General features: G+C 47.9%; 1 protein-coding gene across 1 annotated transcript in view; it reads left to right on the forward strand.

Annotated features, from left to right (window-relative positions):
- The window catches only part of DNAH9 (dynein axonemal heavy chain 9), a 332,285-nt gene that overhangs the window by 129,791 nt on the left and 177,604 nt on the right, over positions 1 to 24,890 (forward strand). Inside the window, exons 31-36 of the mRNA XM_043585501.1 lie at positions 1,890 to 2,028; positions 3,760 to 4,047; positions 15,102 to 15,312; positions 20,170 to 20,297; positions 21,817 to 21,925; positions 22,993 to 23,140. Of these exons, the coding sequence (XP_043441436.1) occupies positions 1,890 to 2,028; positions 3,760 to 4,047; positions 15,102 to 15,312; positions 20,170 to 20,297; positions 21,817 to 21,925; positions 22,993 to 23,140 (1,023 nt within the window). The remainder of the gene's footprint in view (positions 1 to 1,889; positions 2,029 to 3,759; positions 4,048 to 15,101; positions 15,313 to 20,169; positions 20,298 to 21,816; positions 21,926 to 22,992; positions 23,141 to 24,890) is intronic.

The following is a 24,890-nucleotide window of genomic DNA, read 5'->3' on the forward strand; positions in this document are numbered from 1 at the left end:
TGATCTCACGGTACGTGAGTTCGAGCCCCACGTTGGGCTCTGTGCTGATGTGTGGAGCACAGGTTGGGATTCTCTCTCTTCTTATCTCTCTGCCCCTCCCCTGTTCTCTCTTTCTCTCTCTCTCAAATTAAATAAATAAAAACATTTAAAAAAAAGCGATAAATACAAACATCTGCTTTTACACCTCGTTTTCTTTTTTTTTTTTTTTTTTTTTTTTAATTTTTTTTTTTTTTCAACGTTTATTTATTTTTGGGACAGAGAGAGACAGAGCATGAACAGGGGAGGGGCAGAGAGAGAGGGAGACACAGAATCGGAAACAGGCTCCAGGCTCTGAGCCATCAGCCCAGAGCCCGACGCGGGGCTCGAACTCACGGACCGCGAGATCGTGACCTGGCTGAAGTCGGACGCTTAACCGACTGCGCCACCCAGGCGCCCCTACACCTCGTTTTCAAAAAACCCTGTGAGGAAGACACTATTCGTGCCCCCCTTGTTCAGGGAGAAAACAGGGTCCACAAAGGCCCAGGGTAGTAATCGTGATCACCGGGGTTAGCCAGTAGCCCAAGGAGCAAGCCGCAGAACTGGGGTTCTAACCCAGTCGGTCTGATTCCAGAACCTCGGCCCTCCCCATCTGAATGCTTTCATCCAGAGATCCTTCTGACCTTGGGTGGGCAGACTATATTCCTTTTTTGAACTTGGGATAAGACCCTGTACAAGTTGGTATCCTGCCTTCGTTAATTAATATTTTCCTGTGTCAGGGACGCCTGGGTGGCTTAGTCGGTTAAGCATCAGACTTCAGCTCAGGCATAATCTTCTGGTTCGTGGGTTCGAGCCCCACATCGGGCTCTGTGCTGACAGCTCAGAGCCTGGAGCCTGCTTTGGATTCTGTGTCTCCCTGTCTCTCTGCCCTTCCCCCACTCACGCTCTGTCTGTCTCTCTCAAAAATAAATAAACGTTAAAAAATTTTTAAGAAAAATTTTTCCTGTACCATTAAATAGTTTTCCTTCTATAGCATTATTTTCCACGGCCGTGTTGCATGCTATTGTATGGATGCATGTTTAACCTTATTTCAGGTTGCAAAATATTTCAGGTTGAGAATCTGTTTGAAAGCCATGAAAAATAACTTAAAGGAAAAATGTTCTTGAGCTATATGTTGTGAAAATCGTATATCTGCGTGGGGAAAATGCGATTAAAGAACTGTAAATGACCTTAGGCTCCTGGTATATACCTAATAAATTAACTTGAAAAATAGGTGATTTTGCAATCAAATGTTTCTAGAGCCAGGCAGGAAAAAAAAATCAAAGTAAATCCTTACAGAAAGACAAAAATCCCCCTATATACCGTTTTGTGGCAAGATGGGGTTAATGGGTATTTACTTGAGACCTCGGCATTAGATACTTACATTTGTATGCACATAAGTACAGAATAGGCCCCAAGCGTCTAGGCTTGGAGGAGACGCACGTCTTGAAAATGAGATATAGATTCTTGTGGACCCCAGGAGAGACCCGATTCTTCAACCGGAGTCCCTAATCTATTATAGGAACCACTAATCTAATAAATTACTAATTACCAAAGCTTTACTGATCTGTGCCTGTGGAAGGCTCGCTGGACCCAGGTCACAACATGAGCTGTAGCCCCGATCCTGTCCCCAACTGCTACTATCACCCATCACCTTGGACAAGACAACTCACGTCCCATATCCTTCATCACTTCATCCCTAAGTTGGAAGTCTTAGACGAAACCGTTGCTAAGGGCCAAGATGTTTATCCTCGCAGATGGCCTCTGTCCGTGATCCCAGCCAGTGTCTGTTGTCTTACCAGCACCGCCCCCCTCTGCCTCCCTTCAGCCATGGTTAGGAAAACCATCTTGGCCCTCTGCCCCCTTGTCCACAGGCCTTGCGCGATGGTGGTTCCAGACTTCGAGTTGATCTGTGAGATCATGCTGGTGGCAGAAGGATTCATTGAAGCACGGGCGCTGGCCAGGAAGTTCATCACCCTTTACCGGTTGTGCAAAGAGCTGCTCTCTAAACAGGTACTCTCTCTAGTGACGCTGGGCCACCAGTCACGTGTGATCGCCCCACCTCTGGACGGGGCTCGGGGCCGAGGTCATAGGGAAACATTAGAGCCTTCTGTCAACGCGCCCACAAGCATAGTACGAGTTCTGCACACTTCCACAACAAAGATTCGTATTCACTTTCTTAGCGTTAAAAAAAAAATCTTATTCGGCCCCCAAACTTACCTTTTTTTCACAGACTACTTAGCACCTCATCGACCACCCGTGTCCCGTGAGAAACACCTCAGTGGCCAACGAAACTCCCTTGGAGGGAACGGTCTCTACCCAGAGGGACACGAGATGGGGGGGAGGGTTGGGGAGATAGTGAGTCATCGAGCCCCATGTACCTCACCACTTGTCCTTAAATGTGGCTGCTGCCTAGGGCAGGCCCCCCCACAGGAATAGCACCTTAAAACATGCCGAAGGGGGCGCCTGGGTGGCCCATTTGGTTAAGTCTCTGACTCTTGGTTTCGGCGCAGGTCATGATCTCCCAGTTTTGTGGGTTTGAGCCCCATGTCAGGCTCTGTGCTGACCGCTCAGAGCCTGGAGACTGCTTGGCATTCTCTCTCTCCCTCTCTCCCTGCCCCTCCCCCGCTCGTGCCGTCTCTATCTCAAAATAAATAAAGTTTAAAAAAAAAAAATGCCGAAGGGGGCACCCGAGTGGTTCAGTCAGTTAAGTGTCCAACTCTTGATCTCAGCTTGGGTCTTGATCTCAGGGTCGTGAGTTCAGGTCCCATGTTGGGCTCTGCACGGGATGTGACGGAGAATCTCTTGGTGGCAGGGACAGCCACTCAGGCTTCCTTGGGCTGTCCCCACTGAGTGTCTCCTCCGTCCGGGGCTCACAGGGACCATCTTTGCCGCCACAGCATGGGGAACACCCGGCCCTGTGAAATCTGTCCAAGGTGGATTTCTTTAAAAACCTCTCCTGTTGCCTCATGCTTCCCAGGCCCCTTGGTGATTACATTCTTTCCGTAGATTCCCCACCACCACTGACGTCCAGGCCAGCGGCCGACATCCACAACTCCACCCTGAGCCTCTCTTGTGACCTCCAAACCCTCATATTCACTGGTTTCTGCCACAGGTCCCCACCCCACCCCAGCCCACTTCTCCCACATTCCTTGCTTCACTACGTCACTTGCTTGCTGATTCTGGAACCCTGGGAGTCCTCCTCGGCATTTTCGTCTTCCGCAGCCCTGCACCTAACCGCGGACGAGCTGTTGTTCGTTGCCCGCTCTGGCGCCCTCTCAAATCCATCTCGTTTTCTTTCTACCACCTTCAGTCCAAGCCCCCCTGTCTCTTGCTTAAACTCTTAGAATTTCCTTTCTACTGGTTGCTACCAGTGATTGTTTTCAGTTGCTTTCCTCAGAGAGTTTGGAGGCCTCCAAGGTGCAGAGCTTGTGAGCTCAGCCTCCGCCATATCTAAGCCAACATGGCTGCCTCCTGGATACCCTTCAGCTCTCTGAATGTACAAGGAGAAGCCAGGTGGGTCGGGAAGTGGTTCTGTTTGGTTTCTCCGACCCCCAGCCCCCGGGATGCTCTGGGTCTGCTTTGTCATCATCCGTGACCCTGATGTCCCGTGTCATTGGTCTTGCCCTGTGCCTCTGCCTTGGCCTCGGAAGTGACCCGCTGGTAATCGTGTGGACGCCAGCACGGGCACGTGGCGCTCTGCATCCCAGCGACTCCGGCCTGACCCGTGCCGCCTTCCCTCAGGACCACTATGACTGGGGCCTGCGGGCCATCAAGTCGGTGCTGGTGGTGGCGGGATCCCTGAAGCGAGGAGACCCTGACCGCCCCGAGGACCAGGTCCTGATGCGCTCCCTCAGAGACTTCAACATCCCCAAGATCGTGACCGATGATGTGCCAGTGTTCATGGGCCTGATTGGGGACCTCTTTCCTGCCCTGGATGTCCCTCGGAGGAGAGACCTCAACTTCGAAGCCTTGGTTCGGAAGGCCGTGGTGGAGCTGAAGCTCCAGGCCGAGGACAACTTTGTGCTCAAGGTACACGGGGTTTCTCCTTCCCAAGTTCTTCTTGTTGCTCAATGCTTTTCTTGGATGATGGGTGGTCCTCAATCCAAAGGGTTGCCTTAGATGTACAACTGTGTATCTACCCAGTAGGAATTCGTTTCAAGAGCTCTTTACTGGGGCACCCACCATGCGGAATGTGTGGTGGGGAACACAAGGGAAGGACGGGGCCCTGCCATCCAGAAGGCTCACGATCCGGCAGAGGAACACGAGCTGTTCCACTGCTGCTTCACGTGTTATTTTCCCATGAACTACTTCAGACGTGATTTCAGAGCAGTGATGAAATTGGAAGTCATGCTGGTTCTTAGGCAGTTTTCCGAGCTTGTGAATGTTCTGAAGTGGTCAGGGGCAAGCTTTCTCACAATTAAAGGAAGAAAAACAAACAAACCCTGAGGGTGGCAGGCAGGATAATGTCTGCAGCCCAGTCCCCAGGATGTACGTTATGTTACATGGCAAGGGGAGATGAGGGCTGCAGGTGGAATGAAGGCTGCTAACGGGCTGACCTTAAGACGGGACGATGACCATGGGTTACCTAGGTGGCCCTATATAATCGTGGTGGTCTTTAAGATTTATTTTAAGTTTATTTATTTTGAGAGAGAGAGAGAGAGATTGCACCAGTGGGGGAGGGGCAGAAACAGAGAATCCCAAGCCGGTTCCACGCTGTAGGCACACAACCCGATGCAGGGCTAGAACTCACCAACCGTGAGATCGTGATCTGAGCCGAAACCAAGAGTCGGACACTTGACCAACTGGACCACCCAAGTGCCCCATGACGGTGGTCGTTGTAAGTGAAAGAGGGACACAGGAGGACGTGTCCATAGTTATCTCCATAACTCCATAGTTAAAATTCCACCAGCCATTGCTGACTTTGAAGGTGGAGGAGGGGGCCATGCACCAGGAAATGCGGGAGGCGTCTAGATGCTGGAAAAGGCAAGGAATGGATGCTCCCATAGAAGGCCCCAGAAGGGACGGGCCCTGTCAACACCTTGTTGCCCCACTTTGTGAGACCCACTTTGGACTTCTGACCACCTAAGCTGTGAGATAATGACTTTGGGTTGTTTCAAGCCAATACTTTTGTGGTAATTTGTTAGAGCAGCAACAGAAAATGAGTCTGCTTACCAGTACGTATAGAGTTTCAGGGAAAGAAATCTGAAACTTCAGGGAAAGTATAATAGGTTCCGAGGCCTTTGGAGCCATGGTGGTTTCTATTTTCTGGAGGATGCTCAGGACAGGTGAAGACATTTCTCTCCTTGCATTAAAACAGTGGATTAAAGGGGCGCCTGGGTGGCTCAGTCGGTTAAGCAGCTGACTTCGGCTCAGGTCATGATCTCGCAGTCCGTGAGTTTGAGCCCCGTGTCGGGCTCTGTGCTGACAGCTCGGAGCCTGGAGCCTGTTTCAGATTCTGTGTCTCCCTCCCGCTGACCCTCCCCTGTTCATGCTCTGTCTCTCTCTGTCTCAAAAATAAATAAAACGTTAAAAAAAATTTAAAAAAAAACCAGTGGATTAAAGAGGCTCTGTCTAGAACAGATCTTTAATCATGATTAAAATGGTCTTTATTAGAAGTGAGTGCACCCATGACCTACCTCTTGGAAAAGGAAGCACACAGGTACCCCAGTTGGGGCACCCGGCTGGCCCAGTCTGTGGAGCCTGGAACTCCTGATCACAGGGTTGCAAGTTCAAGCCCCACACTGGGCATAGAGATTACTTTTTAAAAATCCTATGAAAAAAAAAAAATAGGGGCACCTGGCTGGCTCAGTCAGAGGAGCGTGTGACTCTCGATCTTGAGGTCGGGAGTTCGAGCCTCATGTTGGGTGTAGAAATTTCTAAGAAAAGCTGCACAATAAACTGTAAACTGTGGCTTATAAATAAAATATATAAGTAATATAAAAACATTGAGAAAGATAGCATGCAAGAGAGACAAAAGATTGGCCAACATGAGGCAAGGAGCAAACGCTCTAGCGATTTAACTGTGCTAACATTTTTCCTAGGATTAGGATGCATTGTCAAAATTTTTCGGGCTTTGGATATGAAGTTCTGCACTTTTTAAAAAAATGTTTTAACATTTATTTACTTTTGAGAGACAGAGACAGAGTACAAGCAGGGGAGGGGCAGAGAGAGAGAGGGAGACACAGAATCCGAAGCAGGCTCCAGGCTCTGAGCCATCAGCACAGAGCCCAATGCGGGGCTCGAACTCACAAACCATGAGATCATGACCTGAGCCGAAGTCGAATGCCCGCCCGACTGAGCCGCCCAGGCTCCCCTCTAAGTTCTGTCCCTTTTGACTGGTCCGCCCCAATCCCGTTTTTCCGTAAGTCTGTTATTTTTACTGAGCACCTTTGCAGACAGTCACGTTTTCAGGAGGCGTGACTGTTGTAACAGTAGATGTATCTGCCCACAAGTAACTATACCTTGAAGGAGGGTGTGACAGGTACCACAAGAGAGGGTTCCCAGGGTACAGGAGCATGGCTAGATTGTTTTCCTGTGCAGTGATATCTTTAGGAATTCTGTGAACGCTGCTTTGAGAGCTCACAGGGGTCTTACTTTATGTATCACATCTGACCCTCCCCTGCCCCCACCCCCCCCCAACCACCGAGGCCGACGGAGCTGGTGAGATACTTTACAGATGAGGAAGCTGGACGACCATTACTTCTGCAGGATCTGCCTCTGAGGGTTTCATGAGCGAGAACGTGCTCCCCCTTGAGGACGTTAATGGACTAGGGGGCCTTGTTCCTTCTCTGCCATGGGGCGCCAGAAAAGCCTCCTGGAGGCTTTTCTAGCATGGAATACAATACAGTTGGTTGAGATTCAGCCCCGGCGGCTGTATATAAATAGAATTGCAAATTGGTGTCTGCTCGCATCTCTGAGATTACGTTTCACCTTTCACCGAGGAAAGCAAAACTTTACCTGGTCCTTCACAGCTGTGACTGTGTTTTGCCTGTCTGTCCCCACACCCAGCCTCCCTCCTCCCAAGTGTGGTGGATAGACTTCTTCAAGGTAGAGGTGGGCTTGAAGGCCTTCCAGGTAGAAGAAAAGTGTCGGTGAAGGGCTAGACGGGGAAACACAGGGATGGTATGAACACTGGCAAGAAGTCCGGCGTCACTAGGAAAAAGGTCACGGGGCCCGGGAGGGAGCAGTAGGACTCGAAGGGTCATATGGCAGCATGATATCGGGGGCCTTGAATGCCAGACCAAGGGGTTTCCTCGGAAGGGCTCCGATCCTCAGAGGGGAGGTAAATCCGACGAGGCTGCCGCTATGTAGGGCTCTGGGGCCGATGTCCCAGCATCAGAACTGCCCACATCTTCCTGGATGCTCTGCGAGTCTGCTGAGGCCACGTGGCCCTACGTTGCCACTTGCTACATTTTTCCCTACTCAGCTGGCCCCCATTCTGCGCCTTCTTTCTCTCTCTTCCTTTTTCATGATTGCTTTCTGCTCCTCTGATAAGACAGATACTGTTAAAACATGCTGTCTCCCACCCACTTGTCGTCTGCGCCTTCCACCTGAACTCCTGAAAGTCAGTTCATCAGAGATACCGCGTGAGGCTCTGGATTGAGATGCCATCGTGAGATTCCCCTGAAAAGCAATAGTATACGTTCTTTTTTTTTTTTTTTTTTAAGAAAAAGGAGTAAGGAGTGTGGAAACTAGAAGGAGATGGTTCCATCAGTTCCTGGAAACAGGATGAAAGCAGGTGGACAGATCACACAGGGCAGGAGGGGCTACAGGCCAGCATCCACCCCGAGGGGGCCAGTCCACCCAGGCGGACCCCAGGGGGGAAGCCCTGGGCTTGGAATTGGTAGCGAAGGAGGGCAGGGGCAAGAAGAAGAACCGGCAACAGCCGAAGGGGGACCATTAAGTGTTTCCCTTATAATTTTGCCACCTGCTTCCCCACACTCTTCTCCCAGCTCTGTCTTCTAGTTCCAAATTCCCAAGAAGGCAGACCACATACGGCCAGGCATTTAACCCGCAGCCGGAAGGAAAAGTCTCAAGTAATCTAATAAACTCTTGGAGGCGGCGGCTATATCTGCTCTTGGGGTGTTGGTGCCCCAGTTTATGGCCTGTCTATTCCACTCGGGGCCCCTCAGCCTGAAGGCCAGTCACCTGCTTACTCACCTGCAAGGTCTATGGTCCACGTGTACATACGTCCGCGAGCTCCCATCTCGGGAAGGCACCCCGAGCGTATCCACCTGCCCAGCCTCCTTGAAAACGCAGGGCAGCGATCTTCATTTAAACTTGAGGCTCACCGGATGCTGGAGAAAGCCAACAGCACGAGAGACAAAGGCAAGCTGACAGACACCCCCCCACACACGCACATGCTCACACACACATACACACACACACACACACACACACACACACACAGCAGCTGACTCCAGTGCAGGTAAGGAGGAGAACATTTTGAAAGTTCTAATTAGTATCCTTGAAGGAAATTAGGAAAGTGATACCCATAAAAATGGAATGAGATGCTGTAAAAATAAGTAAATAAGTAAAAAGAACCATCAAAGAATTGTAAAGAGCTCCTTGAAATGCGTAATTGTATCATTGATAACACAAAATTCAGTAAGGGGATTGGAAGGGGAAGTCAAGGAAATACCCCAGGAGGAAATTACGTATGGATGTGTGTAAGTTTAAAAATGCATTTTTATATACATTTGTTTTTATTCAATATATAAAAACAATATATAAAATACATAAATATATGTATATATACATACATATATATACATACATGTATGTGTGTACACATATATACATACATGTATGTATGTACATACATATATATACAATATATAAAAACATTTGTTTTTATTCGATATATATATTTTTTAATTTTTTAAAAAATGGTTATTTACTTTTGAAGGAGAGAGAGACAGAGCATGAGCAGGGGAGGGGCAGAGAGAGGGCAAGACACAGAATCTGAAGCAGGCTCCAGGTTCCGAGCTGTCAGCACAGAGCCCGACGCAAAGCTCAAACTCACAGCCGTGAGATCATGACCTAAGCCGAAGTCAGATGCTTAACTGACTGAGCCACCCAGGCACCCCTCAATATATGTGTTTTATAAGGATAAGAGATACTTATGTCTTTATTTATGTAGATATAATGTGTGTATAACAATACAATAGATATGATGTACAAAGAGACCAAAAATGCAAGAGTCCGGATAACAGAGAAGATTGATCTAGGTTATGCAATGTGTGACCAATGGGAATTTTAGAAAGAACTTTCTAGAGCTGGAGAAACAAATGTTTGGTTTTGTTTGTATTTAAATTCCAGTTGAGGGGCACCTGGGTGGCTCAGTCAGGTGAGCATCCAACTTCGGCTCAGGTCATGATCTCACGGTGCGTGGGTTCGAGCCCCATGTCGGGCTCTGCGCTGACAGCTCGGAGCCTGGAGCCTGCTTCAGATTCTGTGCCTCCCTCTCTTTCTGCCCCTCCCCTGCTCATGTTCTGTCTCTGTCTCTCCAAAATAAATGTTAAAAAAATTGTTTTTAATTCCAGTTGACATACAGTGTAATATTAGTCTCAGGTATACAACAATATATTGATCCAGCAATTCCTATACATCACCCGATGCTCATCACTAACGTGCCCCCCTTAACCCCCATCCCTGATTTCACCCATCCCCCCGGCCACCTCCCCGCTGGTAGCCATCAGTATGTTCTCTATAGCTAAGAGTCTGTTTCTTGATTTGTCTCCTTTTATTCCCTTTACTCATTTGTGTCTCAAATTCCACATTTGAGTGAGATCATACGGTATTTGTCTTCCTCTGACTTATTTCGCTTGGTGTTATGTTCTCTAGCTCCGTCCACATCACTGCGAATGGCAAGATTTCATTCTTTTTTAGGGCTGAGTAACATCCCATTGCATGTATATACCACATCTTTATCCATTTCCTCCATCAGTGGACATTCAGGCTGCTTCCATATCTTGGCCATTGTAAATAATGCTGCTATAGACATCGGGGTTATGTACCCTTTTGAATGGTACTTGAAGACATACTATGGAAAACTGAGGGTGAAAAATAATAACGCCATGGGTTTCAAAACATCAAGAATCAGAAAAAGAAACCTTAGCATTATAGCTGTCAGCAGACCTAGAAAGAGATCCATCCAAATCAGGGCAGGAAGTTCACAGTCTCCAACAAAAGACCTCAAAATGGATACGCTCAAGCAAGAATAGATCATCATGATGAAAGTTCTTATGTAATTTTATTAAACTTCTAAGGCAAATGTCTTTTATTTTAACAAAGAAAAAGGAAAGCAATTAGAACACCAAGAGAAAAAAGTCACGGTCTGAAACTTTTCTGAATATTTATTTATTTTGAGAGAGAAGAGGGGGAGAGAGAATTCTAAGCAGGCCCTATGCTGTCAGCACAGAGCCCAACACGGGGTCAAACCAGATCATGACCTGAGCCGAAACCAAGAGTTGGATGCTTAAGTGACTGAGCCACCCAGGCATCCCCCAATTAAAAAAAATTTTTTTAATGTTTTATTTTATTTTTGACAGAGACGGCATGTGTGGGGGAGGAGCAGAGAGAGCGGGAGACAGAGAATCCAAAGCAGGCTCCAGGCTCTGAGATGTCAACACAGATCCCAACATGGGGCTCAAACCCAGAAACTGTGAGATCATGACCTGAGCCGAAGTCAGACGCCTAACTGAGCCACCCAGGCACCCCCCAACTTTTTTAAGTAAACATAACCTGATATTGATCAACATATGGAATGTAAGAAAAGAGTATCCGTGGGTTAATGCTGAGAACATCATGTGTCAGGTCATGACACCAGGCTCATAGAGAACACAACACATTCCGGGCAACTACTTTCTTCTGCCATGAAAAATCTCTATGGCCATAAAAACGTAAGTCATGATTGGTCTTCAACCCTTACAATCCCAGGAAATAGAGAAGGTCTAGATGTATGGATAGAATGACATATAACTATTATCAAACATAGCAACGTAAGGGTATAATGCGTCTGGCTGAAGATAGGAGAGAAAGGGAAGGACAGGGATACTGTCAAAAGCAGATAGACTCATAATAGTTGGAGAATAGAAATGACCCATCCATCGGTTGATACACAGATAATCAAATTGTGACCCACCTACCCAGCGGAATTTGATTCAACCCTAAAGGAAGGAAGGGCTAGTATGCACCACGGCGCAGATGAGCCTTGGAAACGTCATGAGTGAAAGAGGCCATCCACAAAATACCACATATTGTTCTAGATCTGTTTGTATGAAGTGCCCAGAATAGTCTATAGAGGCAGACTGTATATCAAGGGCTTCCGGAGCTGAGGTAGGAGTCAGAGGATAAGGAGGGGCTACTCATGGTATGGTTTTTCCTTTTGGAGTGAAGAAAACGTCTTAATGGTGGTGACAGTTGTACAGTCCCGTGAATATGCTCGAAAGCATCGAATTGTACACTTTAAAAGGGTGAGTTTTATGGTACTTGAATGCTATCTCAATAACGCTGTAGAAGTGAATAAAAAGAAGTCAATGGAACTAGAGAGTGATTTTAAGTCTTTCAGGATCAGGGAAGCAGCCAGAAGTTGTTCGTGGGAAAAAGAAATGATGTAGGAATAGAATACAGTCTCAGTTCGATAACCAGGGCTCCGTTTTCCCCTCCTTCATTTTTTTAATGCAATGCCCTCGGGCCAGTTTCATGCTTAAATCCTCCAAATGCTTTCTGTTGTACTTAGAATAAAATTCTGGGACGCCTGGGTGGCTTAGTCAAGTGTCCAACTTCGGCTCAGTTCACGATCTCACGGTTCATGGGTTCGAGCCCCGTATGGGGCTCTGTGCTGACAGCTCGGAGCCGGGAGCCTGCTTCGGACTCTGTGTCTCCCTGTTTTTCTGCCCCTCCCCCTCTCATTCTCTCCCTCTGTCTCTCTCTCAAAAAAAAAAAAAAAAAAGCTGGGGCGCCTGGGTGGCGCAGTCGGTTAAGCGTCCGACTTCAGCCAGGTCACGATCTTGCGGTCCGTGAGTTCGAGCCCCGCATCGGGCTCTGGGCTGATGGCTCAGAGCCTGGAGCCTGCTTGCGAATCTGTGTCTCCCTCTCTCTCTGCCCCTCCCCCGTTCATGCTCTGTCTCTCTCTGTCTCAAAAATAAATAAAACGTTAAAAAAAAAAAAAGCTAAACAAACAAAAAAAGAATACAATTGAAGTCCCCGCTCCTGCACATCTGACCTCTGCTCGCCACTCTTACCTTACACTCTTCCCCACCCCACCTTTCTTTTCTGTTCCTTGAGCCCTCCAGGCTCACAGCTGAAACCTGAGGGTTTTGTACTCACTGTCCCCCTACCCGGAACATCGCCCAGAGATCTTCACGTGGCCGACTCTCTTGCCTCCATATATTAGCTCTAGATGGCAGCTCCCACAGGCCCTTCCCAACACTCTCCTTATCTGGAAAGATCCTGCGTTAAGTCCCTGAAGGACGCGAACGAGAGCCAGCATTGAGAGTCCCCTTTTGGGTGCTTTTGGGCCCTGACTCAGAGTTCTAGCAGCAGCTGGGGACAGAGGAGAGAAAAATATGGATTCCGTGGAGAGCAAAACTCAGTATCTCAGTAAATCAGTCTGCCACAGTGGAAGCTAACCATCTTGCTCCCCAAACAGCCACTCGTCCGCTACCTTTATTTTTTTTTTATTATTTTTTTTCAACGTTTATTTATTTTTGGGACAGAGAGAGACAGAGCATGAACGGGGGAGGGACAGAATCGGAAACAGGCTCCAGGCTCTGAGCCATCAGCCCAGAGCCTGACGCGGGGCTCGAACTCCCGGACCGCGAGATCGTGACCTGGCTGAAGTCGGGCGCTTAACCGACTGCGCCACCCAGGCGCCCCTCATTCGCTACCTTTATAGTGAGCTCAGTAGTGCCGCCCTCCTCCTGATCCCCCAGAACTCATTTTAACACCTGTATCACTTAATTGTTTTAAAATAGACAAATTATGGGCTCCTGGGTGGCTCAGTCCATTAAGCATCTGACTCTCCATTTCGGCTCAGGTCACGATCCCACGGTTGTGGGACTGAGCCCCGCGTCAGGCTCCTCACTGAGTGTAGAGGCTGCTTGAGATTCTCCCTCCCTCCCTCCCTGTTTCTTCTGTCTCTCTTTTTCCCTCTCCCTCCCTCTTCCTCTGTCTTCCTCTCTCCCTCTTCCTGTCTCCTTCTGCACCTCTCCCCTGCTTGTGCTCTCTCTCTGTCTCTCTCAAATTAAAAAAAAAAATATAGAGAGCAATTACTTTTTATCATTTTTGAAAAACGAGAAATAAATAAAACGTATGGGGAAAAATCTTTGTATTGTTCCACTGTTGTGTCAATATCCAGTACATTACCTCTTCGGTTCACTTAACTCAGCCATTGAGGATCTTCTAGTGCAAAATATACTTGATCTAGAGGTGCCTGGGTGGCTCGGTCAGTTGAGTGTCCGACTTCAGTTCAGGTCATGATCTCACAGTTCATGAGATCGAGCCCCACATCAGGCTCCATGCTGATGGTGCAGAGCCTGCCTGGGATTCTCTCTCTCCCTCTTTCCCTGCCTCTCCCCTGCTCAATGTTCTCTCTGCCCCGCCCCCCTCTCAAAAATAAATAAACAAAAATTTTTTTTAATAAAATACGCTTGATCTATATTAAAGTTTGAACGTCTTAGCCCAAGATGTGTAAGACCTTTCACAATAGGGGCTGCCCGGCCCTTCCAACCATCCTTCCCATTTTCAGCAAATACTTGTTCAATGCTTGGTGTTTGCCAGATTCTCTGCTAGACACTGGAAGTAAAAAGATAAATTCATGGGGTGCCTGGGTGGCTCAGTCGGTTAAGCATCTAACTTCAGCTTAGGTCATGATCTCATGGTTCGTGAGTTCAAGCCCCGCGTCGGGCTCTGTGCTGACAGCTCAGAGCCTGGAGCCTGCTTCAGATTCTGGGTCTCCCTCTCTCTGTGCCCCTCCCTGCTCGCTCGCTCTCTCCCTCTCTCTCTCTCTCTCTCAAAAATAAACATTAAAAACTTTTTTAAAAAAAGATGAGAAATCCCTCCTAGCCTGCCTTCAATGGGCTTAGAATCTCACAGGGAGAGGAGTAACCACTGTGACACTGATGAGTACTAGTATGTAGGTACCTACAGGCTGAGGGACGTCCAGGTCTGGGCAGAAGAAGCAGGAGCAAGGAGAAGGTCTGAATCAAAAGTACCCTGTCTTGAAAGGCGCAGACTCGGGAAAGAACATCGTTAAAGAATCCCAGTTGTCTCCCTGGAATGTGCGTGCTGGGGGGAGGGGAGATGGGCTGGAAGCTGATTTGGGCCCGTCTGCAAAAGGACCTTGTCAGCCTGTCTGAGGATTTGGGGTTTCCTCACCAAAGCTCTGGAGAGCCACTAAAGGGACAGAGTGATGGCAGTGGCGTGATCAGATTTTCATTCCAGGGGATGTACCCCCACAACAGTGTGGAAAGGCCAGGCTGGAGGCAAGCCAGGACAAGAGCCATAAGGGCTCCAGTGCCACCGTTGTCCCCAAGGGACTCCTTGACTCCAGGCTCATCAAAACATCTGGCCACCCACATCGTGCTCTGTCACACCACAAGCCTTTGTCTGTGCCCTTACCTCTGCTTGGAATGTCCCCCCCACCCCCACTATTCATCTTCTTGGCAAACCCACCCCTGGAGCCCAGTTCAAATCCCCCTCCTCTGTGAAGCCTTTCTTGTTCCCTCTGTACAAAATCAACTGTTTCTTCCTATCTGTTCCCATGGTCCTTCACAAATCCCTCGATCACGGCAAACCATTACGCTTCCCCGTTAGCCTGGAAGCTCACGGAGGGCAGGGACGTCCTCTCTGAATCTCCCTCCGCCTGCCCCGCTCTCCGGCACTTAGTTGGTGACTAATAATTATACGACTGAATGATGAACAAGTACGTTGCCCCCACACTTAGGACCCCTCGCTCGGATCCCTTCCTCTGTTGACATCGGGTCTCACCTTGGGGACCAGCCTGGCCCCACGGATGAGCGCTTGGGATGCAAGTGCAGAGGTTGGTCCCTTTGGCTGATAACGTTGTGTCTCCCCAGGTGGCCCAGCTGGAGGAGCTCCTGGCAGTGCGGCACTCGGTGTTCGTGGTGGGCAACGCTGGGGCCGGCAAGTCTCAGGTGCTCAAATCCTTGCACAAGACCCATCAGATCATGAAGCGTCGCCCCGTCTGGGTGGACCTCAACCCCAAAGCGGTCACAAACGATGAGCTCTTTGGTATCATCAATCCAGCTACCAGAGAATGGAAGGATGGTAAGACCATGGGCAGGCTTGAGTCCACATCCAGGGGCAAACTTCAGAGGGAAGAACGCTGGCCCGCTCTGTACGGAGTGGGAGAAGGAGGTGAAAAGAATCAGAGAAAGGAAGGCACTGATGTGGGCTCGGAGGGGAACCTCAGCCCTTGGGATAGTCTCTTTCCTTGGGGACCCTTCCAGCTGCTCCGTGAGAGAGGGCATCGAAAGAGGAGAGACGAGGCAGGCATTCTCAACCAGGGTTCTGAGACTTTAGAGCACAAGTCAGAGTCCGCTCATTGCTTGGCAGGTGGAATGAATACGTGGGCGGGATGGGGAGGCCCGCAGCTCATTCCCCAAAATGCTGTAGCGTCTCACAGTGGACACCTGTTCCTATCGGCACGGCCCCAGGAGTGATGGGGAGACATCACTACAGAAGACGCCATTCATCACCACCTCGGGCGGGACCCAGAACCACGATCCCTTCTCTAGTGATGCAAAGGGTCCCAAATCCCAGTTCGCTTAGTGCTAAGCCCGGGGTCGCCTTCTAAGATTTAAGAGTCACTGGTAGATGCCGGAAGGAGGCACAGTCACTGGGAGAGAGCCGAAAAGAAAACTCTGAGCCCATAGGACCTCTTTGTAAAACCCACGTGGCTTCCAGAATGAGGACCTCTCAGCTCCCTCCTCCTGTCTCAGTGTCTGACTGCATCATGGTATGGCTGCCTGGATTCCTGTCATACAGGGCCCTCAGTCAGGGGCCTAGAACAAGGGGGTTTGATGGGCAACCTGTCCGATTTTCGTTTCACCGACCCTTAATGAGGCTTAGCATTTTTTCCTCCTTACTGGCCTTAGTAATGGACTCTTGTGATTTTCTTTCCACTTACGATGTTCTTCTCCGCTTGTACGCATTCTTTAGACGTCAGAGGTATTACCCCTGTGTCTGTTGGGTGCATTGCTAATGGTTTCTACCATTTGTCTACAGGCACTTCGTGACATATTTACCATCCACTTTTTAAAAGACAAAATTTTGCCTGCCCATTCTTTTTAGCACCTGGGATTCCTGTTTGGTTTATCACGCTCTCTCATGCTCAGCAGTAGATACAGTCTCATAAATGTGGTCCTAAACATTATTTTTTCCATGAACCTTTTTTTTTTTTATCCATCTGGAATTTATTTGGGAGCTTAGTGTGAGGTAAGATAGAGAATCAACTTTATTTTCTTCCAAATGGATAATTGAAAGTGGCAGGACCGCTCGTTAAGCAAACCATTGTTTCTCCCCGAAGGTAAATACCAGCCTGTTTTAAACGCCAGGATCCGATTCTGAGTTTTCTATTCTGTCCACTTCGTATGTATCTAATCCTGTACAAATTATGATTCTACTCCATTCACAGTCATTTTAATGTTTGTTTGTTTATTTTGAGAAACAGCGGGGGAGGGGCAGAGAAAGAAAGAGAATTTCAAGCAGGCTCCATGCTGTCATCACAGAGCCCTATGTGGGGCTCAAACTCACAAACTGTGAGATCATGCCCTGAGCTGAAGCCAAGAGTCGGACGCTTAACTGACTGAGCCACCCAGGCACCCTTGTTCATAATCATTTTATAACATTTTAATGTCTGATGACATAAGTCTCCTCAATATTCTCTTGTAATTTTCTTGGCTGGTCCCAGGCACTTAGTATTCCATATTAAATTGAAGCTCGCATAATATAATTCAGACTTTAAGCTCTGTGGGAATTTTAATTAAAATTTTATTAAACATACAGTATTCATCAAATCTGGAGACGTTGGCAAGGAAGATTTATAATAATCATAAATCTGTATTCATGAAAAAAGAACGTCCATGTAGATGGAAGGCAACATTTTAACATTTTCTAGGGAAGCTTGATAAAAATAGAAATGTGATAGATAACATTACTTTCTCTTGTTCAAAACTAGATAGATCCTGTAACAGAAAAACAAGCATACTCTGAGAGAAATTGAAAAAAATACGTCATCAAACTCAATATAACACCTAGTTTTAGAACATTGGCATCTTAGAAGTAGAAAATATTCTGTTCTTGGTCGGTTCATGGGACATTTACAAAAATTTGAAGTTTAATTGGGTCCAGAAGAAACTGCAGTGAATTGAAAAGTATCTGTTTCCAAGCCACATTGTCTGATAATAATGCAATAGAAGTAGAAACAGACAACAAGAAAGTGGCTAAAAACAATTGTGCTGCTTACACATCAGGAGATGCTCTCTTAACCCCTAGATGAAAGAAAAAAAAAATACATGGGATCCCTTCTCAGAAGCAGTAAAAAGAACATACGGAAAACAACAGGGTCATGTCTGAAACCAACAGACAGGAGCTCTAGACTTTTATTTTTGAAGGTGGTCTAGAAGTGAAGGAAGTCAGTGTCTATCATAAGAAATTATTCAGGCTGATAGACTGAACCTGAAGAGAATGGGGAAGAAGAAACTTAATAAAGATACAATCTGAAATTAATGGGAAGGAACAAAGAAATTATAGGATAAATAATACATGCTTATGGATTCTTTGTAAAGACCCGAAGCCCGCTGTGAGCATGATTGATGGGAGGAAAAAGAGTAAAATGTAGCTGATTAAGAATTAGTAGCTGTAAGAGCAAATAAAGATTAAAATGGAAGAGATCACTTAATTGTATGATACATGTTAGGAAAACTAGGAGAAAAATGATCCTTTAGCAAATTATAATATTAAGGAAGTTTACTCAACAGGAAACAGAAAACGAGTAAATGGGTGAAAAGGAAAATTTAAAAAGAGCGGGGAAAAAAAATTCCAAAATGATAAAAAAGGACACCTCTCAGTTCATTTTATAAAACCAGAATAACCTTGATATCAACCTTTATGTAGAACCAAAAACAGCCCAATTTCACTTACTAATATAGATTCAGGGGGCACCTGGGTGGCTTAGTTGGTTGAGCATCCAACTCTTGATTTTGGCTGAGGTCATGATCCTAGCAGGGTCGTGGGATTGAGCCCTGTGTTGGGCTCCATGCTGAGCATGGAGCCTGCTTGAGATTCTCTCTCTCTCTCTCAATCTCTCTCTCTGCCATGCCCCAACTCGCTCACTCACTCTATCAATACAAACAGGCGCTAAAAATTCAGTAGCTGTTCCTATTTTTTTTTTTATTTTTTTTTATTTTTTTTTTCAACGTTTCTTATTTATTTTTGGGACAGAGAGAGACAGAGCATAAACGGGGGAGGGGCAGAGAGAGAGACACAGAATCGGAAACAGGCTCCAGGCTGCGAGTCATCAGCCCAGAGCCCAACGCGGGGCTCGAATTCCCGGACCGCGAGATCGTGACCTGGCTGAAGTCGGACGCTTAACCGACTGCGCCACCCAGGCGCCCCTTAATTTTTTTTTTTAACGTTTATTTATTTTTGAGACAGAGAGAGACAGAGCATGAACGGGGGAGGGTCAGAGTGAGGGAGACACAGAATCTGAAACAGGCTCCAGGCTCTGAGCTGTCAGCACAGAGCCCGATGCGGGGCTCGAACTCACGGAACACGAGAACATGACCTGAGCCGAAGTCAGCCGCTTAACCGACTGAGCTACCCAGGCGCCCCCCCCTAATTTAAGAACTCTAAGTAAAATAGGAATAGAAGGAAACCCCTTAAATATAATAAATCTAAATCTTTATCAATAAATCTTTATCTAAAGCCAAAAGAAGGGACAAAGGCATTCTGAATGATGAGGAACTAAAGCCATTTCCATTAAAATCAGGGATAATAGAGGGAGAACGATTACCAACCTTATTATTCAGCATGGCTTGGTGTGGGATTGTAGACAATGCAGTAAGACAAGAAAATGGAATAGATAGTATAAGTTAGAGGAAAAGAAAAAAATAATTATCTTGCTGATTGTACAACTTTGTACCTAGAAAATTCAGGAGAAATTTTGAAAAAAAAGAATCACTAAAATTAATATGAAAATTTACTAAAGGGGTGCCTGGGTGGCTCAGTCAGTTAAGCATCTGACTTCGGCTCAGGTCATGATCTCACAGTCTGTGGGTTTGAGCCCAGCATCGGGCTCTATGCTGATGGCTCAGAGCCTGGCGCCTGCTTTGGATTCTGTGTCTCCCTCTCTCTCTGCCCCTCCCCTGCATATGCTCTGTCTGTCTGTCTGTCTGTCTCTCTCTCTCTCTCTCTCAAAAAATAAAAAAAAATTAAAAAAAATTTACTGAAGGTAACTAAGCATACAATAAATACATAGAATTCGATAGCTTTTCTCTGTGCTGGCTGAAAAGGACAATACAGAAAAAAAAATGCCATTCACAATAGCAATAAAACTATGAATTATTTAGGAATACATTTAGCCAAAGAGGTGCATCGAATGAAAATACTGTAAAACTTTATGAAGGAACACGAAGAAACGTTGGAAGAAATGAAAAGCACATACCACGTTATTGATTAGGAAAGCTTAATATCACGAAAATAGATTCTTTACAAATTAAGAGATAAATTTTGTGTGATGCCAGTTAGATTCCCATTGGCCTTTCTCTCAAAGCCTGGCTGTAATCACAAAGGATGAAACCTTACCTAAAAAGCTTTAAGGTAATTCTGTCATGCCCCAGTTGCCTATTGAAATGATTCTTAGGGCCCCTCGTCACCCAAGCCAGACCATCAGATTTTGTTTTCATTTTGCTCTTGTTCTTAAAAGTCAGACAGAAGCACAGAGAAAGGAGCGTCTTAGCACTCACTATCAGATTTTCCATAGATCAAAATCCAAATCCAGTCCTGACCTGTCTCTTCCATTTACACCTTCTTCTGGGTGTTCTAGCCAAGAGGGAAAGTCTGTCTGACGAGAAATAGGACAGATGATGAGGTGGATGGTAAGCTGTCCATACTTCCTTTCAGGACTCTTCTCTTCCATCATGCGGGAGCTTGCCAACATCACCCACGATGGGCCCAAGTGGATCTTACTGGATGGTGACATAGATCCAATGTGGATTGAGTCTCTGAACACCGTCATGGACGATAACAAGGTATCACGGGCGTCGGGAAATGCCCAGGCCATCCCTAATCATCCAGGAAACCAGTCCCCCCGGGCCCGTTTGGAAATCTCGATCCCCCACAAGGGCTGGCCCCGAGTAAGGAATTGCTACAGGCGTTGTTTTTTTTTTTTTTTCTTTAATTTTCCCCAGGTTTACTGAGATCTAATCAACATAGAACATTGTGTAAGTTTAAAGTGTGCAAGGTGCTGATTTGAAATATGTGTATATTGTAAAAATGATGGCCGCCATAAGGTTAGTCAACGGCTTTATCACATAACTACCGGATGTATGCGTACTCACATGCTCACTGCATTTTTAGCATTGTTGGAACCGTCTTCACGACCTTCTGCGTGTAGGTTAATTTAAAACTCAGAGCTGGAAGGAATCTGAAGTCATCTATTCGAATCTTCTTTCTTAAGTTTTTCCTCTCTTGTAAATACGGACACTGAAGGTCAGAAACATTCCGAGCCTGTCGGGCGTCCTCCATGGTGGCAAACCTTGATCCGTGGAGAGTATGTTTTATTTTTCGTAAACCGGGAAATCTCGTACCAATAAAGTGGTGGCTCCTGAATTTGTTCAGAAGGTACATTAGGGTTGGAAGCATTGGGATGGTTTCGACATTTATAGAACCATTAAAATAAATGTGCACTCGCCTGAAAGAACTACTTTACTTATTTTTTATTGTAGTGCAGTTGACGCACGATGTTACGTGAGTTTCAGGTGCACGACATGGTGGCTGGACAACCCTCTCCGTTAGAGACAACACTACCACCATACGATGCTATCGCAGTGGCGTTAGCTATATTCCCTGCGCTGTGCCTCTCATCCTGTGACTTACCTGTTCCATAGCTGAAAGCCTGTATCTCTCTCCCCTTCACCCCCTTTGCCCACCCTTCACCCCCCTTCACTAGAGGGACTACTTTAAAAGAAATGGCAATTTCAATGAAGCCTAAGCTCTTCTCTTTTCATTTTTTAAAATTTTATTTATATATTTTGAGAGAGACAGAGACCACATGATCTGGAGAGGGGAAGAGAGAGAGAGAGAATATCCCAAGCAGGCTCCACGCTCTCAGCTCAGAGCCCGATTTGGGGCTCAAACCCACAAAACTGTGAGATCATGCCCTGAGCTGAAACCAAGAATGAGACGCTCAACCAACTGAGCCACCCAGGAGCCCCTGAACTCTTTTCTCTTAATAACCTTATTATTCCATATGGTCTAGCTCATTCAAATCATTGACATCCATTTAAACTTTTTAGAGAGGTGATTTTTTTTTTTTTTTGGATGCATTTACACACACAAGGATGGAGGTCACAGCGGGGCAATAGGAAAAGGGATAGAAGATTCTTGTAGAAAATTTAGAGAATACTTATCATAAAGAGGAAAATAATCATCCTTGATCCCTACCAGGAATACCCAGCCAAATCCAGAGACCCCCACCCCACCCCCCGACCCCAGCTGATCACGTGTCCTCACTCCTTCCTACCTTGGCGTGTCCCTCCCTGTCGCCAGGTGCTGACCCTGACGAACAACGAGAGGATCCCCCTGAGTCCCACGATGAGGCTGCTGTTTGAGATCAGCCACCTGCGCGCGGCCACCCCAGCAACGGTCTCCAGAGCAGGTATCCCCCGGGAAACGAGAAAGCCCGCAGAGCCGCGCCCTTGAACACAGGTGCCTCTGGCATCACGTGTGATGTGGCTGTCTCCCAAGGAAGGTCCGAGCGGGAGCCGCCCGTGCATCATGGGAAACTCTGGCCTGATTCCCAGCCCGAATCTGTGTCCACGAGGGTGGCCAGGCGCTCCCAGGCCGGGGCCATGGGATTTTCTTCATTCAGAGATGGGAAGGAAAGGGTCCCTGAGCTGGACAACTGTCCTCTGCACAGAAGTGCCTGGAACGAGGCTCCTTGTAGGCCAGTTCTAGCCTCCACGGCAGTGGTGACAACCCAGCATCGAAGTTCTCACTACCTCCTGGTGAGAAATGACAACTTCATACCTTAACTTAACCTCTGGCTCCACGGCCAAACTGACGGGCACAGACTGGGGCACAGGAGAGCGGATTTGATGTCTACCGTAACACCAGAGTTCCTTCCAGGAACCCGTGCTGAGGCTGTGAACGCGGGCAGGAGAATAGTCTCTCTCTGTATTTAGTCATGTCCTAGGGCCGCTGTTATAAGTCACCATGAACTCGATGGCTTCTAAGACAACAGGCGTTGATTCCCTCCCTAGGGGAGAACCTGCCTTGCTTCTTCCCGCTCAGGCTGGCGGCCCCATGACTCCAACCCCCACCTCCATATCCACGTGTCCTTCTCCTCTGCGTGTGTCTTGTCTCTTCTGTCTCTTATAGGGACACTTATCAATGTCCCACGCACATAATCTAAGATGATCCCGTCAGGAGATCCCTAATCACATGTGCAAAGGAAGGCCCTTTTGCTGAATAAGGTCACGTCCACAGGCTCCGGTTTCCTCCTGAGCCTGGACTTGGCCCTATCATCCTTGCCAACACTGCTTTCTCTCAGCTCTTCTCAGGCCATCGGGTAGCAATCCTACTTAACCCTCTAAGACCTCGGCCAGGCCTCTGTTTCTTTGAAGTCCAGTCCTCTGTACGTTTTCTACGCAGAGAAAGTAACTCCATGGGCTGAGGAATACAGTGGCATTTATGGAAACTTAACCAAATTCTTGACGATCCCAGGCATCCTGTACATCAATCCCACGGACCTGGGCTGGAACCCTCCCGTGAGTAGCTGGATTGACAAGAGGGAAGTCCAGACAGAGAGAGCCAACCTCACCATCCTGTTTGACAAGTACCTCCCGACCTGCTTAGACACACTCAGAACCAGGTAGGCCGGGAAACACGGAAGGCAACAATTTATTTATTTATTTATTTTTTTAGTGTTTGTTTAATGTTTGTTCTTGCCTCCAGCGAGAATATTACACGTGTCTGCAGAGTAGGGGGGGTCCGAGGTTTGCAACCTGCTTTCTTGCCAGTGGACGCGTCCTTCTGGGTGTCAGGCGCCCGGCCTCGTAGTTGAGCCCAGCCCAGCCATCCGAGGTCGGTGCCGGGGAGGCGACGTGACTCAGGGACCCGTCGTTCCCGAACATTCGACAAGTCAACAAACGCCAGGACTGCGTTTCCGGGAAATTGAGGCCGCTGCTCAGAACGACCCCTGACTCTGTGGTTCACTGGCCTGTGGCGCCCTGGGGTGGAGCAGAGTTGGCCGGCGTGGGGGCCGAGGTGGAAGGGACCCCGCGCCCCCTGTCCTGCCGCATGCCCCGCCCCTTGCCCGATACAACCTGTCTCTAAGAGTTAGGCCATTTCCCTCTCTGGACAATTAGAAGAAGAGATGCTAAACTCTGTGTGTGTGTGTGTGTGTGTGTGTGCGCGCGCGCGCGTGCACGAGTGTGTGAGCATACGAGCATGTGTACAAGCCTCTTCACCAAGCCGTGAGGATGCTGAGTGTATTCTGTGCGTCCAGAGGCCGCTCACCCGATCTCCTAACTCTGTGGCCGTTGAGGAAGAAACGCGGCCACGGCTTGGGTGCTGATTAACGTTGGCCCCGATACCACCAGGCGTGGGGCGTGTGCACGATAGTCTTCACGTTGAACAAGCGGGCCATACAAGGGATGATGATACAGCAGCTTTTGTGTCCCGCCTCACCTTCAGACCCGTTTTGTGCGGCTGGTTCTGCTCCTGCCCCCCCCCCCCCGGCCCCGGAGGGAATCTGGGGCCACGTTCGTGACTTTTCTGGTCATTCTGCAAGAAGGCATGTTGTTGCTTCCGGTCACGAACACGTGAAAACTTTAAAAACCAAACTCCATTTACGAGGAAGGCTTCTCCTCTCCCCACCTCCACCCCCACCCCGCTCAGGCCCGCTTCCTGCCGTCCACCGGCAGTGGCGAGGGTGGGGGAGTCCCCGACAGCTTCTCTCCTTACTCCTCTGGTCCCCGCTCCCCACCCATCACCAGCTGTAGCTTCTGACCCCTCAGGTCGAAAGGGGGCAGAGGAGAGCAAGGGCAGGAAGGGTCTTAACGGCTGGTACTGGCATGGCCTCGTTACCCTAAGCATGGCAGATTTGAAATCAGACTCTTGGGGCGCCTGCGTGGCTCGGTCGGTTGAGCGGCCGGCTTCGGGGTTTGTGAGTTCGAGCCCCGCGTCGGGCTCTCTACAGTCAGCACGGAGCCTGCTTCGAATCCACTGTCCCCAGCTCTCTGCCTCTCCCCTGCTTGTTCTTTCTCTCTCTCTCTCTCTCTCTCTCTCTCTCTCTCTCTCTCTCTCATACACACACACACACACACACACACACTCACACAATAAATCTATAAACTTGAATCAGTAAAAAAAAAAAAAAATTTTTTTTAAGTACAAAAACTAGGCCACAAAAGAGTGAGGCGTATTTTCAGAAGACGACCTCTGTCAAGTAAGTCGTGACTGTATCTACAATAAGCAGCTGTCCGGGCCCACTCTGCCTCCCCGCCCGTAAGACTCGGGTTCCCGAGGAAATGTCTTCAGTGTGTGTGTTTGATTTGAGGGAACTTCTCTGAGCCAAAGGCAGGGAAGGACCAGCCTCAGCACTGCGCTGACTCTGGGAG

The sequence above is a fragment of the Prionailurus bengalensis genome, chromosome E1 (assembly GCF_016509475.1).
Source record: "Prionailurus bengalensis isolate Pbe53 chromosome E1, Fcat_Pben_1.1_paternal_pri, whole genome shotgun sequence".
Taxonomy (NCBI): Eukaryota; Metazoa; Chordata; class Mammalia; order Carnivora; family Felidae; genus Prionailurus; species Prionailurus bengalensis.